The 15,283-nt window shown below is 38.5% G+C and overlaps 1 protein-coding gene across 6 annotated transcripts in view; it reads right to left on the reverse strand.

The window, feature by feature from the left end:
* RAP1GDS1 (Rap1 GTPase-GDP dissociation stimulator 1) overlaps window positions 1-15,283 on the reverse strand; it is a 98,542-nt gene that overhangs the window by 9,010 nt on the left and 74,249 nt on the right. For all 6 annotated transcript variants that reach the window (XM_065691554.1, XM_065691570.1, XM_065691563.1 and 3 more), the window contains 7 exons: window positions 9,373-9,501; window positions 6,802-6,927; window positions 4,022-4,165; window positions 3,634-3,765; window positions 3,097-3,231; window positions 1,436-1,561; window positions 388-527 (listed from right to left, as the gene is read on the reverse strand). In XM_065691554.1, the coding sequence (XP_065547626.1) occupies window positions 388-527; window positions 1,436-1,561; window positions 3,097-3,231; window positions 3,634-3,765; window positions 4,022-4,165; window positions 6,802-6,927; window positions 9,373-9,501 (932 nt within the window). The remainder of the gene's footprint in view (window positions 1-387; window positions 528-1,435; window positions 1,562-3,096; window positions 3,232-3,633; window positions 3,766-4,021; window positions 4,166-6,801; window positions 6,928-9,372; window positions 9,502-15,283) is intronic.

Here is a 15,283-nt window from a genome sequence, read left to right on the forward strand (position 1 = left end):
GAGTGCAATGATTCTTCATATATAGCATCATTAAAATGTAGAAAATGTCACGCTGAATTTCTACAGGATACAATGCAAATAACAATGAATCAGGACATAGCCACGTGAACCCTAACAGCATTGCTTCAGCTGGCCTGCTGTCACTCTGAAACTGTTCTGCTTCATTTCATTGTTTTATTTTTTCTTTAACTACATAGTTCGAGTGAGCACTTAAACCTGTCACTTAAACGTCTGACTGGCAGGTCCCAGAGGCAGAGGAGGTGTAACACATGAATTAACCAGCCTGGCTCTCCAGAAGGATTACATACTGGAGGACTCAGCTACCGATGCAGAGTACGAAGGTAACTCTTTGTTCTAACAAGCTGACCTTTTTCACCACTAACTTACTTTTGATTTGCTGTGTCGTATAAGTGCGGAAAGTAGTCTGTTGGATTCCCCCATCACACCTGCGTGATCCTTGGCTTCACACCATTCCACCAATCGTTCCACCAGTTTGACATTTTTGCCCAGCTGTTCGGCTGCTTCTGCTGTATGGTGCCAGAGCCAACAACACAACAAAAAAGTTGTCACTTTTTAAAGCAAGGACTAGAAAAATAAGCTGAAAGTTACTAATTAGAAGGAATTAGTGGAACTCTACTAATTTGCGCCAATAGAGGGAGAAGTCTAGGTTGAATGGAAGCAAATGCAGTCAGTCAGAATGGACACAAAATACAGAAAATCAGTCATAATGGAGTTCTTGAGAACAGTTTATCAGCCCAGTTACTGAGGCTTGTGCACTGCTTAGGGAAGACAGAGGTGATGTCACTCCTAGGTAAGCTAGCTCAAAAATGTTAAACCAGGAGGGAGCACTGTGGCTGGTTAGATTTGGTTTTATGGGCTATGTCACATTAGATTCTTGAGTGAATTTCTATTTCACGTCTAATCCTTTGCTAGAACTAGAATGGATCTTTTGAGAAAATCTGCAGGGCTGGGTCAAAAATAAATACTTCTGATTTTATAAATCCTCATCCTGGAACAAGCTGTCCAAGGTGCTTGGTCATTTTGAAATCACAGTTTATCAATTAAGTAGTGCTTTAGTCTGTTCCAGGGAGGTAGGTACAGCCAGGAAATGCAGAAAGTGAACAGCAAAACAGGAGTGGTAGCTTGAAACACGCCTCAATGCACAGTTGTGAAGTGACAGCATAGAAGAGTTCTGATGTACAAAAGTAAATAAGCATTTGACACCTATTCTGAAGGTCCCTGGTGGTCAATTCAGGAGTTCTGGAAAAAAAATCAACCCACATTCCTCTTCCTTTCCATATGTATTTGAGTTATTCCAAGACTTCAGGAGTAAGATTTTAAAAACCCCTCTGCTTCTCCCTTTTAAGAATCTTGGCAGCATATCACAGACTGAACCAAAGAGAATCACTTAACATAGAGAAGAGTTTATTTTTACCTTGTGCATCTATTAACATTCTTAATGTTCCCAGCAGCTTGAATTGAACAGGGGGCATCTCCGATCTGAGAAATTTCAATACAGCTTCTGCAACACCAGCTGATAGCATCTTAGCCTTATTTACAACTGCATGAATAAAGAACAGGGATGATCTCAAGAGCATTTCTGGAAGATGCAGTTTATTTCCAAGGTGGTCTTGAAGCAAGTTTTCAGGCCTGGTTTGAAACATAGCTTTGGAACACAGACCTCAGGAACGTGAGTGAGTGCTGACAGAACTGTGTTGTGGAAATATGTCACAGTTGCTAAGACACAGGTGCGAAGTTAAGTGCTTTCTCCTACCATGTGCATCTGATTTTCAGTGTTCAGCCTGAACATAAACTGAAGGTTGGACTTCTCCCTCTTGGCCTAGGAAAGTGGTCTTTCGGAGCAGTCTTCAAGTAGAAGCCCAGGCTAGTACTAGCACCCCAAAATGACAAAATTTCTCTGAGTCCCAACAACACTTTTCTATTTCACATAGGCAAAGGAACTAAAGCATCCAATCAGCAAAATAACCTCTCCCCCAGTTCCAGCATTGTAGCCTGACATATCTGGGGCCTGTAGTCCTTCATCTATGTTCTCCAGTTTCATAGAGCTCTCTGAAGTGTATGTAAGGTGCAAACTTGGTCCAATATTGTTCTTAGATAAAAGTACTTATTTCATGGTCAGTGGTGTTTAACAAGCAGTTAATCACTGAGACCTGTTCCTGCTTGCTCATTTTTCTGTAACAATATGCATGAAATTTTATGTAGGTCTCTGGCAGCCATCCCTGAGCACAGGCTACAGGAAGGCTTGCTGGCTGATGGAAGTTAATAGAATTACTCAACTGAGTAAGGTTAAGCAAGTGACATACCACTTCAGCTGTACGGGTTTAGGTAGGTACGAATGATTGTTTTTAGAAGCTTATGATTTGTCAAAACTGAAAATAGTAAAATAAGGTAAAATGGATGAAAGACATATTTTTTGGCTTGGCATGAGACAGCATACACAAGTATTAGACTTGCTTTGTTTTTGTGTGCATGTGCTCTGCCTTTTATGCTTGGGTAATCAAAATTTATACAAATTAAGTTACTAAAAATGACAGAATTAGCATTCAGTTCATTGCCTACAAATAGTAACTAATTGCAGTGGGCTGGCTATTCTAACAGCATACGTCCTGCTCTAAATTAGGAATTGCCAAAGCATCAGGAAGTTACAGTAAGATGCAGAGTTTCAGCAAAGTGGGCACTGCTTTTTGGTGGGACCCTCAGCTGTGAGAGAGATCCCAAATGGAACAACCACAACCAAAAAAATGCAGTACTTTGGACAGGAAGGACTGAGATACCGTATCTAAGGCGTCCTCAGCTCTCTGCCTGTTACAAAGCTGCCCTTTCCTTGGTGGGGATAATACTGTGGGATTAAAGTGGCAAATGACTTGATGTATTTGATTGTATTGATGTATTTAAAACTGCTTGTCACCACTGCTGTGCAAAAGACATGAAAGCAGTGATGGGCCTGAATGAAAAGCAGCAGCCTGACCTGCCTGTAGACTGCCAGTCAGTTCTCCCACCCTCATCCCCTAGACGGGTGCAGTGGGAGAACAGAATTTCACCTTTGGGTAAGCAGCAATGCAAAGTGAGGCTTACCGGGAATAGCCAGGTTTCTGAGAGCACTCAGTGCAGCGTGCTGCACAGTTACATTTCCATCCTCCACATGTCTGTCTAGCAGATCCATCAGCTTTTGAACTATGCCATTATCCACCATATGGATGCAGTTTCCATCTGCACAAGAGAAGGCAAGTTACTTGGGAGTGGAAGATTATTAATAAGATTTTCACACAATCTTTTTAAAAATAGGAGGATTATTTCCTTTAAGATTTCATTTTTGAGAATCTGACCACCATCATCAATGGCAGTTGCAGTGCTCATGACAAATTTAGATGAGCGGTATAAGGGATGCTGAAGAAGGCAGAAATCCCCTGTACCTCTCTGCAAATGTGAAACAGTGTTTTTAATGTAGGCTTGGTGCTTTTCAGGATTGTAAAATATAAAACTACTGATGTTGCTGTATAGCTCAATACCATCTTTTTACCATGACACCCAGTTTTTGTTTGTAGCTGTACAAACAGAGAATGATAGAAGAGCACAGATAAATTTACATAAGCTATTATGGCATATTCTTACCATTTCTGGCAAAATTTGCAATAGCCAACGCTCCTGCAAGCTGTAGCTGATGGCTGTTGGAAGGAATCCACAAAAGTACTCTTTGGAATACGCTGCCTTTTCCTCCTTCAAATAACTTTTGCATGGATTCATCTGGGGTGAAAAGCATAGACAGTCAGCAAGCCAAAGTGTTTGTTAGGGAAAATGATTTTCTTTATTTTTGTGAAGCTCTGCTGGCTTCACTACAATAGATTCAGTCCTGCAGTGGGATAGGAGACAAAATCTGACCTATTAAATGTTAACTGGCAGGGAGCAGGTAGAAAATTAATAAACAGTCAAATTCAGCAGCCAAATGGCATTCCAAGTATCTGCTGTTGCTTTGTAGAAGATAGCGACACAGTGAACTCACCTCCAAGCAATAATAAAACCATAAGATCAGAAGCTGTTTTAAGCTCTGCAACGTCATCCTCTTTGTCACTGTCCACAGTCTTCTGGACAATCTCAAGTAGGCACTCCACCAAGCCAGCTTCAACCAGCTGCAGTTTAATGACATCTGAAGAACAGCATGGATAATGGGCTCAGAATCATCATTTTAAATACGTTTACTGTACATATAAACAGGACAGACCGTGAAACGAAGCAGTGATGTCAATGGTGGCACTGACAGATTGTGTAGGTAAAACTGTGACTTAATCTTCTGCCATTATTCATCTACCAGGCATTCCCCAGCTCTGGACCACCTTTAGAGCATCACTGTGCACCGCACGGAGCCGCTCTTCCCCTCTCGAAAATGAGGATATTTCTCTACAACAAACTTCTGTCATCTCAGTCATCATGCAGCAGACTCATAAGGCCTGTGCTGTGTTTGGCCTTTCCAAAGACTTTGGACTGTGTGGCAGAACAAAGTTAGGGTTTCTTACTCTATTTCACATACAGAAGAGCTACCGACTTCACTGAGACATGCATGTATCAAATACAGAACTTCTGGATGAAATCTTAAACAAGTAATCACTCGTTTTGTTTAGCTGAGCCAAGATTTCTGCCATTTGTTGGAAAGGCTGCAGGAGGGGTACTGTAATGCCAAATCCAAAAGGCTGGCTTGTGAGACAAGCTAATTTCTTAGTCGTTATTTGCAACAAGGCTCAACAGGTAAGGTGATAAACATGTTTTTTAGGTGGTGACACAGGACTTGGGAGCAGTATTTTTTGTGTTATTTCTATGACACAATCTTTAACAGACATTTTCCTGTGAACTTGAAGCTAGCAATCTCCTTTACATGCCTAACCTCCCTTTCTGTTAAGTGGGAATGGCAGGTTGGTTGAAGCTGTGTGATGTCTTTTAGTTATGTGGAAGTGATTCTGGTGGGGTTTGCATGCTGATTTTTAGAAAGCAGAGTCACAAATCTCTGCAGAATTATGCAAAGAAATGGGTTTCTCTTAGCATTCTGCATGGAATTGTGTTTCAACAATGACGAGTTTAACTAACTTCAAATATTTTCAAAGGCCAGAGCTTGTTGGATGTGCAAAAGTGTTTCATCTCTGGTGAAGGATGGGTCTGACTCTCAATTTCCTGTTATCACAAGGCTTTTTGCCTGAGTGAAATTCATTGTTCCTCTAAGAGTGCCTGACCTTCCCATGAACTTTGTTAGGGAAGGCAAAATATCCAGCTGAGATTTTTTAAACAGGCACTTTTGCACGGAGGTGCTTTAAAAAGTAAGAGTTCCCTTAGTTACAGAGCACCAGGTTGCAGATGTTCTGTGATTTGAAATATAAATTGCTGCAGCAGTGTGCTTCAACAACAACAAAACCCAACCCTCAAAAAACCCCAGCCACCAAAATCCAGATTCTGCAAGTACTTCATTTAGATGGTTTTGCTTCTTGACCTATTGCCTATTATCTATAATCAAAAGCACCTAGACAGTACCCGCACAGTGAGCTTGTTTAAGTATGCCTTGAATCTAGGGTGGAAAAGTTTGGCTGACTGCCTCTGACATTCAAGCTCCTGAGTTATGTTCAGCAGCAGTAAACTTATCAAATTGTATAGCAATTATGAAACACAGAAAAATTAAGCATTTGAACTGAAATATGTCAAACTTGCAAAAGGTTCAACCCAATTCAGTATCAGTCTCCAAGGATGGCACTATTTCTGAGCAACTTGCTAGCTATGATATAAAAAATGAGTATGTTTTGGCAAAATGTGCATTTTTAGAACTGAAAAAATGAAACCTGTTTTCATATACCACTTAGAATAAATTTTAGACTGAAGTAAAAAATTTGTCTTGATTTATACTATGTAAACCAGACCCAGACAGAGTGTATGTGTACAACAGAGTAGGGTGAAACCTAAATCTTTAGAGTTTACAATCCTAATAATTTATTACATTCAAACACACTTTAATGCTGAGGTGATTAAAACAAGATTATAGAGCCATCAAATACTGTGATGTCTTCCATACCCAGAACTGCTTCCCACTTCAGTCCAGCTCCACCTGTTAACTCATTTCTATGTTTCCATTAAGGAAGATTATGCAAACCAGCCAGAACTCCCTGGGGAGGTACATCCTGGAGGGGTGACTGGGCACATACCACTTTCTGCTCCAGCTTGAGCAATGAATGAAACTCAAGTCTCCTGGGGCTACCGTCATTTATACCACCAAACACCCATATTAAATTCAGATGATCTCTCAATGAACAATGAGGGAATAGTGCTGAGCTCTTAGCTCTGCAATTAACGTGCCCCCTGCAAAAATAATGTCCATGGATAATGGAACTGCCAGTTGCTCAGTGATCCCAGGAAATGCAATGACTGAAGTCCTGGTGCTATAACAGACTATGAACACTTGAGCCAGTGTTTTGCAAACAAGTGTTGTAAAACCCTCTAAAAAGTGGCTTTTGATATTCCCACTGCAGGTTCAGGGAAATAAAATATAATCTATAGAGTGAATCAGAGGTGGCTGGTTGTTACTGACAGGAGCCAAGAACAATTTGCTGGCTCCTGTCACATGCTCAGACAATTAAGACCTATTCACTTTATATAAAAATATCATCAAAAGGATCAGCTGTGGTGGCTTCTGGACAAGGCAGCCAGTTACTCTGCATTTAGTCCCTGAAAAAGACACCACTATACCGAATTATATATAAGGGAATGAATAAAAAATAGTACAAGGAAAAAGAAAAATCCAATTCTCACCATTTTCTGCCAGGGGAGCCAAAACTTCGAAAATCATCTCTCTTTTATCATGCTCTATTTGCTTCTTGAACAGCTTAACAAGCTCTTCAGCAATGTTTGTGTAGGCAAACTGCTCTTTACTTGACTCTGTGAAGCAAAAGGAAAAAATCAGTATCAAGTAAACAAACCACATCAAAAGGAAGGACTCATTTTATTCTCTTTGTTATCAGGTTTATTCAGTAAGATGACTAATAGTGCTCTTCACAGACAAGAACAATAGACTTGGGCTTGTCATAAATGAAAACAAAAATGTCTAGCACTTCAGTTAAATGCACTGACCTGAACTGATGATAATCAAGGCTTTTAAAAGTACATAAATACATGGTCAATGCTGTTGGCGCTGTTTCTGCCCAACAGCATATAAAGGTAGCTATAGAAACAGGAACATTACAAAAATACATATATAGTCCTTCACTGCCCTCAGTTTACCAGGAAAACTAGCAGATTCTATATTGCATTTTTTGGGGGAGAGAGGAAGAGTCATGCTGAATGCTTTAACATTTACATGGTTTCATGATGGTGACACTTCCTTTGAAATCTGTGCATGGCTGTTGCAGGGTCATTTCATGCTAAACAGATAGCATAAAGCAGCTTTACAGATGGGCTAGCTTAATACTAGGAGGTCAGCCAGTATATAACAGTTCTTCATATGTGGATTCAACAAAAGCATCTCTTGTTCCATTGCCTGTATCTTATTCCTCTTCATTGGCAGTATTACAGGGGATGCAGGTGGTAGGGCTGGTGCTCTGCATTCTTCAGTCGCCACCTCCTGAGAGCCATCTGTAGTTAGAAAACCTTCCAGTACCTTTGCTACTGCTCTAATGAGTGGCTTGGGATTATTTTAATGTAGAAGTGACCCAAAGGACTGGGGAAAAGCACAAAGTGCAGACACAGACCCTTTTGTGCACATCCCATTATTGTTTTCTCTCAATATGAAGACTGCATAGCATATTATAAGTGGATTTTTGACCTTTCCAGTATATTTAAAAGCAGAACCATGTATTTATTGGGCTCTTGCCCTGCTTTGATACAGAATAAGTTTCATATAATGCTTCTCAAGGGATCTGTGCAATGCAGTTGTCTGTTAAGTGATGAAAAATGACAACCTCAGAATAAAATACCCTGAAGTTACAAGGCAAAAATAAAATATTACAGTTACGACGTGATTGACTAAGCTATTCCTTAAGGGAGATTAAAGTATTACAAGCTAAATTAATTTTGTGCCAATCTTAAAGAACAAGCATCTTTATCTGTGTATGGGAACAGGAAGGCAAGCAGCTGCCACTAAGCTTCTTTCCCATGGTTCTTATTACCCAACTGGACAGAGCTGGATCTTTCTAAACAGGGAAAGGAAATACAGTTCTCAGTAAAGATTGCATTTATTATATTTAATATTCTTATGGCTTTAGCTGCATTTAAGCACTAGAATTTCCAGTATACAACTCAGTATATTTTCTGCTGTGCAAACACAATATATAGTGCCCATCTTGAAGATCTTTCATCTATTAATTTCTTTAGTGCTATTTTGATGGCTCTTTCTATTGTAGATTCGTTAAGAAGACTTGCCTGCTATAACCAAAGGTACTACGCATGTGATCAGACTGCACTGGAGAATGTTATATTCTCTTTGGCCTTGAAATCTATGAATTTAGGACAATTGTGAGTAACTTCAATTGTGAGTAACTTGGCTACCAAATAGTACAAACTCGCAGATAATTTTTTTGTGTTTTGAACTGCTAAATTGTCTTAGAAATACAGGATGTTATCATAACTGCTATATTACTGTACTCCAGTGCAAAAAAAACCCAGCCCTCATATAACTAAAATTTCATAGAATTGTTTAGCAAAAGAACAGCAATGTACAACACAGGTGATGATAAAACACAGGCCCTAACAACCTGCTGGTTTACACTTGGTGGCATTCCAATGAAAACTAATCCACTTGCGAAGACATTGGACCAAAGCAAGACCACAAACTTCAATTTAAACGAAGCTGTAACTAAACTTGCTAAAAATAACATCTACAGCTTAGTAGTAGTATTCATGGCTTATACATGCAAATATTTAGACTGGAACATGCTAAAACTCTACATCTAAAACGATATTGTACAGGCAGATTTATGAACTGTGCCTGTCTCAGTTTCATTCAGTGGTTTCCATAAGCCAAATTTAATCTTGATATAACTTTGTGGAGCTACACTGGAATACATTATTTATATTATTAATAAATAATTCACAGTCAGTAGCAGTGCTCAGGAAATACTGTTTAGATGATTTAAAGTGTGCTTAGTTGCACTGAAGAATGTTAACATAAAACATAAGGTTGCTCTAAGTACCCAAATAAATTTCAGTTAAGGGTGGGGTGGGGGGGGGAAGGGGAGGAGACAACTATAGATTTTAGAGACAATAAGCAGAAACTGTTTGCTTTACATTTTGAATTCACACAAAGCATCCGTGCAAGGCTTTTATTAGTCTTAATATTTAGCTTTATGAAAACTGGATACAAATTTGAGATTAATATTATGGACTTACCAAGTTCTGCTAAATTGCCAAATGCAACAAGGCACATCTCTGTCAGAGCTGCATTTTGGCAATGAATACCCAACAATTTCACTAATGTAGGAATAACACCCATATTGATAAGCTGTGACTGCAGGGTATCTACATAAAAAGAAAATACAACAGTGAGTTAGCATTTCTGTTCGTAGTACTATTCTTTAAACCAAAAAAGCATTTTTTCACACAATGCAGCTTCTAGGCTAAGCACCATTACAATGTCTGTCTCCTCTACTATTCTACAGCAGAATCTGGTCCAGACCTGAACTGTGGACTCATAATTTCCCCTGCCCCTGGCAATGGATGTGTTCCCAGAAATATTCCCTCCTAATCTGGTCATAGGGTATAGTGAATTATGCAGCTACTGATAATGTTTTGGTTATCAGGTTGGGTTTCATTCTGAGTTCACTGAGACTAGCTGACTGAAATCAAAACTATGTCAGTGAAATAATTATTTGAGAGCTTGTTCCTATATACTGTTTTCCCTTAAAGATCAAAACTGGAAAATTAAAATTAGAATGAATATAAACTGGCACTGAAATAAACATGAGAAGTTTTATAAACACAGGAAGTCACAATGTAGATTATGAGGAGCTTGAGAAAAAAGAAAGTTTAATAAGGACAAAAAATGGAAGGTTTAAGAAAAGTCTTTAGAAGCCATTCTGATAATTTCTTGCATAGGATGAAAGTTTATAGTATTTACAAGTAAGAAAGTTATTGCTCCTAGATGTCTGCAAATAGAAAGATGTTTTGATGGTTAGGCAGAGACATGATTGTTTTAAAAGATTATTTATAACGATATTTTCTCTTACACATTTTACCTATAACATAGCAAAGAAGAAAAACATTGTTTCACAGTTGAATAGAATGAAGCAGACATGAACACACCAGATGTTGTTTAGTAATTTCCCTAAGCATCTTTTTTTCCTTTGTTTCTAAGCACTTTAACTATGTTTAAATGTTACAGACTTCAATGAAGGATGCAAAGCCCAGTGAATTCAAGAGAACTGAATTACTTCACTTAGCTTTGGGTCAAGGCCTACAGGGGAATTTAGTATTACTTTTAAAGGAATTCATTCTGAGCAAATGAAATCGGGTGGAGTTTTTGTATTTCTGGAATCAGAGCCATAAAAGTTGCAAATTTTACAGGGAGATAAAAACATTTTACATCTTAAGTCTAGCAAAGTTAGTATCACCTCATGCTCTTGGAAAACTCTTTGCCTTCAAGATTCTGTCAAGTGTGCTTTGAAATTTTCATATAATAAAAATTATGGAAAGATTCTGGAACATTTAGTTCATTTATATTCAGTGTTAAATACTTTAGTAATGATGATCAGTTTGGTACACTAAATAAGTAACTGGCATGGTTACTACAGGTTACCAAGGATAAGCAGGAATCCTTATAGCTTCACATTGTTGATGAAACTGTATTACTTACCAGTAACTGAATTTCCTTTTTTGGGGGGCAGAGGTTACCTCTTCCACAGATTCGTGGTCTTTAGAGAAATTTATGAGAACGCCATGTCAGACATCAAAGAGCTGTTGAAGTTGTCAAATTTCAGGTAAGTACAAATTGCACTAGCGCATGCATTGAATGCCATTTTACCTCCAGCAGATGTGTGAGTCACTACTACACCCTCCTACTTCGTTCCCAACTGACTGTAAAAAGCTGTCTCTGAATAGGAAAATCAGGGAGGGGGTAGATGGAATGGTTCTGTGGAGAAAATGATCATGTAGGAGAACTCGAGTTACTGGTAAATAATCTGTTTTTGTTCTCGGTTTGTGACTGTCCCCTGCAGACACTTAAAAATTTTAAAGGAAAAATGGTAGTCATGGAGAGTAGGAGAACAAAGACACAAACCACAAATGCCATAGAAAATGATGTGGAAAGAAATTGCTTTGTTACTAGATTATGCCTTTAGTCACTCTAAAATCACTTTATCCAACTGTAATGGACAAAGAAACAATCTCTATGGGCTTCATTTGGCAAAACGTTCTGACATCAGAAGCATAAACTCTATTTTGAGCAGGTTTTATTTTTTTTCTGCTGTCTCTTTCTGAGTACAAAATATATGAGAAGCACAGAGGAGAAGACAAGTGGAAAAAGGGAAACCATTTTATTCATCTTTGAAAGATAATAGGAATTTTCAGAGGCAAGTAGAAGGATATATTGTTGTTCAAGACAGCATGAGTGCACTGATTAAAGGGCCTCTAGAATTCCCAAGTAGGAAAAAAGGAAAAAGGAAACAGACGAAGAAAGATCAATTGTACTGAGTCAGGTATTATACGTGACTCTCTACCTCTCATTTGTCTGGACTGTAAAAAGATGGCACCTGAGCACAGGAATGGTCTACAGTGCTAAGAACGGGATTACAGGAACTGCCAGTAAGGTAAATATTGATGCTTCAACAGCAGTAAGTGAAAGGATAAATTTTCTCTTTTGCCAAGGTTAGGGCCACTCTCCTAGTCACAAAGCTGCACAAGAGGCAAAACCTTTGAAAACAAAAGGCTGTCAGGGGCTACTTGCGATGTTTATTCTTAAGTATGGGCTTGGCCATACGAATTCTGGGCTTGTCATTTTCATCTGCCACTACCACCAGTAAGAGGCTCTTTCTCTAGTAAATACAAAAGCAAAGCCTAATAAGAAACTGTTAGGCTTCTCACTGGTATGGAGACCTACAGAACTTTTTAGTTCAGAGAAACTAAAACCATCTAAGTGGTTCAGTCTTAGCAGAATGGACTGCTAGTGGTTCTCTGGCTGTCCTATGAAAGACTGCAGACTGGGTAACTTGGAATAACTGCGTGTCTGTCTTTCACTGCGGGAAGTGTTAAGGCCTTACTAGAGCATGAGACAAATTCAGGGGCCACATGCATCCATCCTACAAGCAGTTGCCTGACACAGGACTAAAGTGAGCCATGAAGCCAGGCAACATCATGTCTTGGGATAAAACAAGCATTTCTATGAGCTTCCTAAGCAGAACTTTATGCATAGTGAGCAGGAAGCATGAAAACCAAATGCCTCTTCTGAATTTATGACTGAAAGCCACAAAAGAAACTCTCACAAATTTTACATTGCTATCACATGTTGCACTAGTAAGATGCCTCTGTGTCCTCTTGGGGTGAAAAGCACTGACAGTGATGCTGTACAGATGCATATACAGGTAGATAAAAGGCAATCAATACATGCGCCAGCACAAAGAATTACCTACCGAAAACTTGAATTTCAATGGCTCCATGTCCTTCGGTGACACACATGGAAGCTCCAAAGAGTAAGATCTGGGGAGAATATCCCAAATTGAGAACTTTACTGGGGGCATTTGAGTTTAGAATGCTGATTTAGGCTAGTTCATGATTTTGGACAGAATTTCAGAAAACAAAAGTCATTTTGTGTTTCATCAGTAACTGTGATTATAATGCTAAAGGAAAATTTGTTTTGTACAAATTGGTGGCATAATTTCATACCCTAGAGAAACCTGCTTGCGATCCCCACATCTATGTTAAATCATCATATAGCATAAGTAATTGTTTTGATTATCTTACTGTCATAAAAACCATACTTTTTATTTGGTCTTACATGCTTTAGGTTCCTTTGCATTTAAGTATACTTAGGTCTTGAAAGCATGCTAGACATCTTTAGCTGTGATGTAAATGAAACAAAAACCATGGCAAGCATGAAAATCAGCAAAGAGAAGTCTTGGAAAGAGGCATTACTGAAATATTGCTGTTAGACCATAATAATGGTGCCATAAATCTCCCTTTCATTTCTTGTGCATTTACATAGCTTCTGCAGATACTAAACAGTGCAAATCAGTCCCCAGCATTCATTCCAGTCACTAAGAGCTTTGTGAGAATAAGAAGGGCTTGGCAGTTTCATGATTTGACATCAGAATGTTACATCTTACAAAGGCACCGAACGAAAGACAACTTGACAGACTGAAGTTTAATATGAAATGAGATGAGGAAGCAATTATAAAAATAATTACTTTTATCTACATATATGCACCCATATATAAACATATGCATAATTTCACACATGCATGCTGTATCCAGTTAACTTCTGATCTCCAATTTGATTACCTAATAAGCCAACTGGCCTAGTTCTTCCATTATTTCTGCATTTCTTTAAAAAATGCTTTTGTGGTTCCTTTTATAAATCTCAAGAGACAATTAGTTACCTTATAGACTGATACCATTAACCTGTAAATAGTCTTGGCTCACAGGATTATGAGATCTGCAGAATCATAGAATAGTTAGGGTTGGAAAGGACCTTAAGATCTAGTTCCAACCCCCCTGCCATGGGCAGGGACACCTCCCACTAAAATAACTATTCATGTTGCTCTTTCACATGAGTGTTTGCATATGATTGTTAGTTTTATTAGATTAGTTTTTCATTCTTTTATCCAAGTCTGCTTTGCCTCTTGCTCTTAAGCAGATTCATAGCTACACACAGACTATACATAGTCTTCAGACTGGGAGAAGCACAACAATGTACTGAACCCACTGAACGGTGTGGAAACAGCAGCTTTAAGCCAAATAAAGTTTACATAGCTTGTCAAAGAAGGAATTATTCTAGGGTTTTGTCAAAACCTTCTTTAGGTTTGCTTGAGTTTGCTTCTTTTGGGATTAAGCTATGACCAAAACCATGCATAAACGTGTGTGACATGTTTGTTTCATTCCTACCCACACCTGCAACTTTGAATTTTAAGAACTACTAATGGACAGCAGGAATGAGCTATTTGTGCCAGACTAAATTTGGATAGTAAAATATAATTATTACAGAGAGGGTAAAGATAATCTGGGCTGAAGACAAAGGGATGTGTCCCATCCAATAAAACCCTCTGATTTTTAGCAATGCAATTAAAAATTGACACTTTCTTTTTTTAGGCTTAAAAGAACTGCAAGAGATGCCAAAGCCAAGTTTGTTCTGTTCACATTGTGTAGCCACTAATGAAATAAGATACCAAGGAGGCAAAGGAAGAACGGAGAGACAGCAGGCAAAAATAATTCCTGAACGCAGCAGATGGCATAAGAACCTTGTCAAGAGAATCTTAGTTTTAAAGCTCAGATAATAGCATCATAAATGCAGTTACAATTCAAGCTGAGGGTCCAGAATAGGGACGAGACACGAGAATGCTCCATTAACTTGCTCTGTTTAGGAAAAGAAAATATTACTTACAGCTGCTTTTTAGTTGCTGTTTTTTTAGAAACTTGTGTGATAAATCCCTATGAAAATTGAAAAACTTAAAAGTACTCAAAAATGAGTGTCTCATGTTAAAAAAATAAGGTAGTTGATAGCTATTATAAAGTAGTAGCTATTGGAAAAAGTGGGCAATTAGTTGACTGGGAGTGATGAACTGTTTAGAATTAAATAAAACAACTTAGACACTCCTTGCTTGTAAAATGGTAAGGACTTGAAAATATTATGGTGTTCACAGATAATTAGATGTAACTAAGAACCCAATGTGCTTTAATTGTCCTTATCTGGATAGCTAGTGCAACTGAAAAGAGTGTGAGTCATTAAAAGTGGTAAAGAAATCTTCAAAGTCCCCACTTGCAATTTTGTAACGTAGCATGCTAAGCAGGGAAGGATTACAGAAACAAGAAGGTAGAGGTGCTATTTCAAAGGCTAAAACTTCCTCCTTACATTTCTAATACTTTTATTTTTGTCTAATTTGTTTCCATAACTACAGACAAAGCAATCTGGGACACTAGGCTGCCATCCCATACTCCTCATCCTTCAGCAAAACCAAGGCAGTGTTTACCTTCTTTGTAAGTAACTCAGGATGAAGTCTTTTAAGTGAATCTGCTAACCTGGAGCACAAGTAACTGTCAGGGCAATGTGAGTTTAAGTCAGTAATGAATTGCATTTACTCAGAATATTATCCAT

This window comes from Lathamus discolor, chromosome 1, assembly GCF_037157495.1.
Source record: "Lathamus discolor isolate bLatDis1 chromosome 1, bLatDis1.hap1, whole genome shotgun sequence".
Lineage (NCBI taxonomy): Eukaryota > Metazoa > Chordata > Aves > Psittaciformes > Psittacidae > Lathamus > Lathamus discolor.